At 39.4% G+C, this 2,220-nt stretch overlaps 1 protein-coding gene across 1 annotated transcript; it reads left to right on the forward strand.

Moving 5' to 3' along the window:
* The first annotated feature begins 379 nt into the window (after positions 1-379).
* On the forward strand, positions 380-1,679 carry LOC100854724 (gibberellin 20 oxidase 1). Its single transcript, XM_003631324.3, has 3 exons — positions 380-870; positions 1,016-1,343; positions 1,425-1,679. Exons 1-3 carry the CDS (start codon positions 380-382, stop codon positions 1,677-1,679), a joined length of 1,074 nt encoding a protein of 357 aa, XP_003631372.1.
* Positions 1,680-2,220: the final 541 nt, after the last annotated feature.

A 2,220-nucleotide genomic window follows, 5' to 3' on the forward strand; every position in this document is an offset into this window, starting at 1 on the left:
TACTATTATTATTTTTAAAATGTTTAGAAACATTGGTATATATGCAACCCACTAATTGACATGGTTATCCGAATGGTTGATGAAAAATACTCATCTAATCCATCCATCTTTTTCCCACTAATCAATATTATATCCAATTACTACCATCCAAATTAAGAATCTTAGGTATCATCCCTTCCCAATAGTCATTACTTGAAACCAAGATTCTAAAATTTATGAAAATCCCACCATAAAAATTTACATTTTCTTGGGAATTCCGATTGTAATAGTACAATTGTGATTAACAAGGCAAATGGTTATGCATATAAAGGGTGTCTCTAGCTTTGGAGGGGCCTCATTGCAGTGAGGTTGGCCTTGTACTTCTCAAAAAAGCTCTCTCATGGCACTTGAGATTGAAGAACATCCTGTTGAGTCACTCTCCTCAGGCCCCAAGCTATGTGTTAAAAATTTTGTTTGGTCAGAACACGAATGGCCATTGATAAATCACGATGACTTTGCTGATGGAGACGATATTCCAACGATAAGTTTGGAGGGAAATTTGAGTGGGAAGCCATGCCAAGACTATGACAAGGTGTGCCAAGTCATGGTGACTGCTTGTGAGAAGTGGGGGTTCTTCAAGTTGGTGGATCATGGGGTTGCTATAGAAACTGTGGAAAATGTGAAAGTTCAGTTGAATGAGCTTTTTGATCTTCCAATGGATCAGAAGCTGAAAGGGGCTCGATCCACAAGCTTGCCATTGGGGTATTGTGCCTCAAATCCTGAGTATGGACAAAATCTACCATGGGCAGAGATCTTACAATTGCTTCAATCACCACAACAGGTTGTTGCCTTTGCAAGAAAGGTGTTTGGTGATCAACATCAGCCATTTAGGTAATGAAAATGAATTCTGATTCTGTTCTTTTTCTTTTCTTAATATTCCAAGCCACTCGTTTGAATGATTGAATCCAGAGCTAGGAAGGGAGTTAACAGGTATTTGTACCTGTTAGACTAATATTTATGGTTTCTTATGTTGCAGCAATGCAATGGTGAAGTACATGCAAGCATTGGACAAATTAGGAATGAAGATTTTTGAAATGTTGGCACATGGAATGGGGCTTCCTGATGACTTCTTTACAAAGAATTTTGAAGAGAAAGAGGCCACCATGATCAGGGTGAACAGATACCCTCCTTGTCCCCTACCTGAGAAATGTCTAGGGGTTGGGAGTCATTCAGACCCCCATACCCTAACAATATTGCTACAAGACGACGTGGGCGGTCTTCAGGTTTTGAAGAGTGACAACCAGTGGATCGGAATTCGTCCTGTCCCAAATTCATTTGTCATCAACATTGGCGACACCCTCGAAGTAACCCCTCTTTTTTTCATACCAAAACAACTTATATATACTTTTGAGTATTGGAATGTAAATCTGCTATCTACTTTGCAGGCATGGACTAATGGGAGACTAAGGAGTGTAGTGCATAGAGCAGTGGTGAATAAGGAGAAGCACAGGCTATCAGTGGCATATTTCCTCAGCCCCGCAACCTCTGCCATCATAGATTGCCCTCCTCAGCTGATAGAGTCAAGCACCAACCTCAGAAAGTATGTGAGTTTCACTTGGGGAGAATTCAGAAAGGAGCTTTTGACACAAAAGAGGGTTGTGGGTAAAACTGCCCTCAACAGATATCTCATATCTCCTTGAAGCTCAGACAGCATTTGAATTGAAAATGGTCAAAACCTTCAACATATGTGACAATTATTATTGCTTACAACTTGCTTTTTATGCTTGTTAATTTGGTTTGGTGATTTTAAAACATGAATTTATGTCTTCCAAGTGCTGTGTCTAGAAAAATGAGATCATTAAGGAGATACACAGTTTCAATAGTTCCTAATTGCAGGAAAAGAAGAAAGAAAAAACAAAGATTAAATGATCATCCAGACTAGGAAAAATTCACAGCATTATTGTCTCTATTAACTCCATTGCTTTGCTTGGTTGAGTTTTGACCTTTGGTTTATGAATGAAAGAAGGCAGACGACGGATAGAAAGAATGTCCAGGCCATACATCTATACAAGGGCACTTCCAACTCAATTGTTTGTGTTTAGAATCTTTAGATACACATACAATTAAAGCTATTTGTTATGTGCTTTTGAAGGCATGGATTGGAGGGATGTTAAAGGGATGTAAACCGTGTGGAGCATGGTTGGGGAAGGCCCCGTTGGTGAGTATACTCTCATTCCCCAT

Source organism: Vitis vinifera, chromosome 2 (assembly GCF_030704535.1).
Source record: "Vitis vinifera cultivar Pinot Noir 40024 chromosome 2, ASM3070453v1".
NCBI classification, from domain to species: domain Eukaryota; kingdom Viridiplantae; phylum Streptophyta; class Magnoliopsida; order Vitales; family Vitaceae; genus Vitis; species Vitis vinifera.

Coding starts and splice junctions, on each gene's coding strand:
- LOC100854724 (XM_003631324.3), top strand. CDS start 380: ATGGCACTTGAGATTGAAGAACATCCTGTTGAGTCACTCTCCTCAGGC. Junction 871..1,015: donor GATCAACATCAGCCATTTAG/GTAATGAAAATG, acceptor CTTATGTTGCAG/CAATGCAATGGTGAAGTACA. Junction 1,344..1,424: donor ACATTGGCGACACCCTCGAA/GTAACCCCTCTT, acceptor TCTACTTTGCAG/GCATGGACTAATGGGAGACT.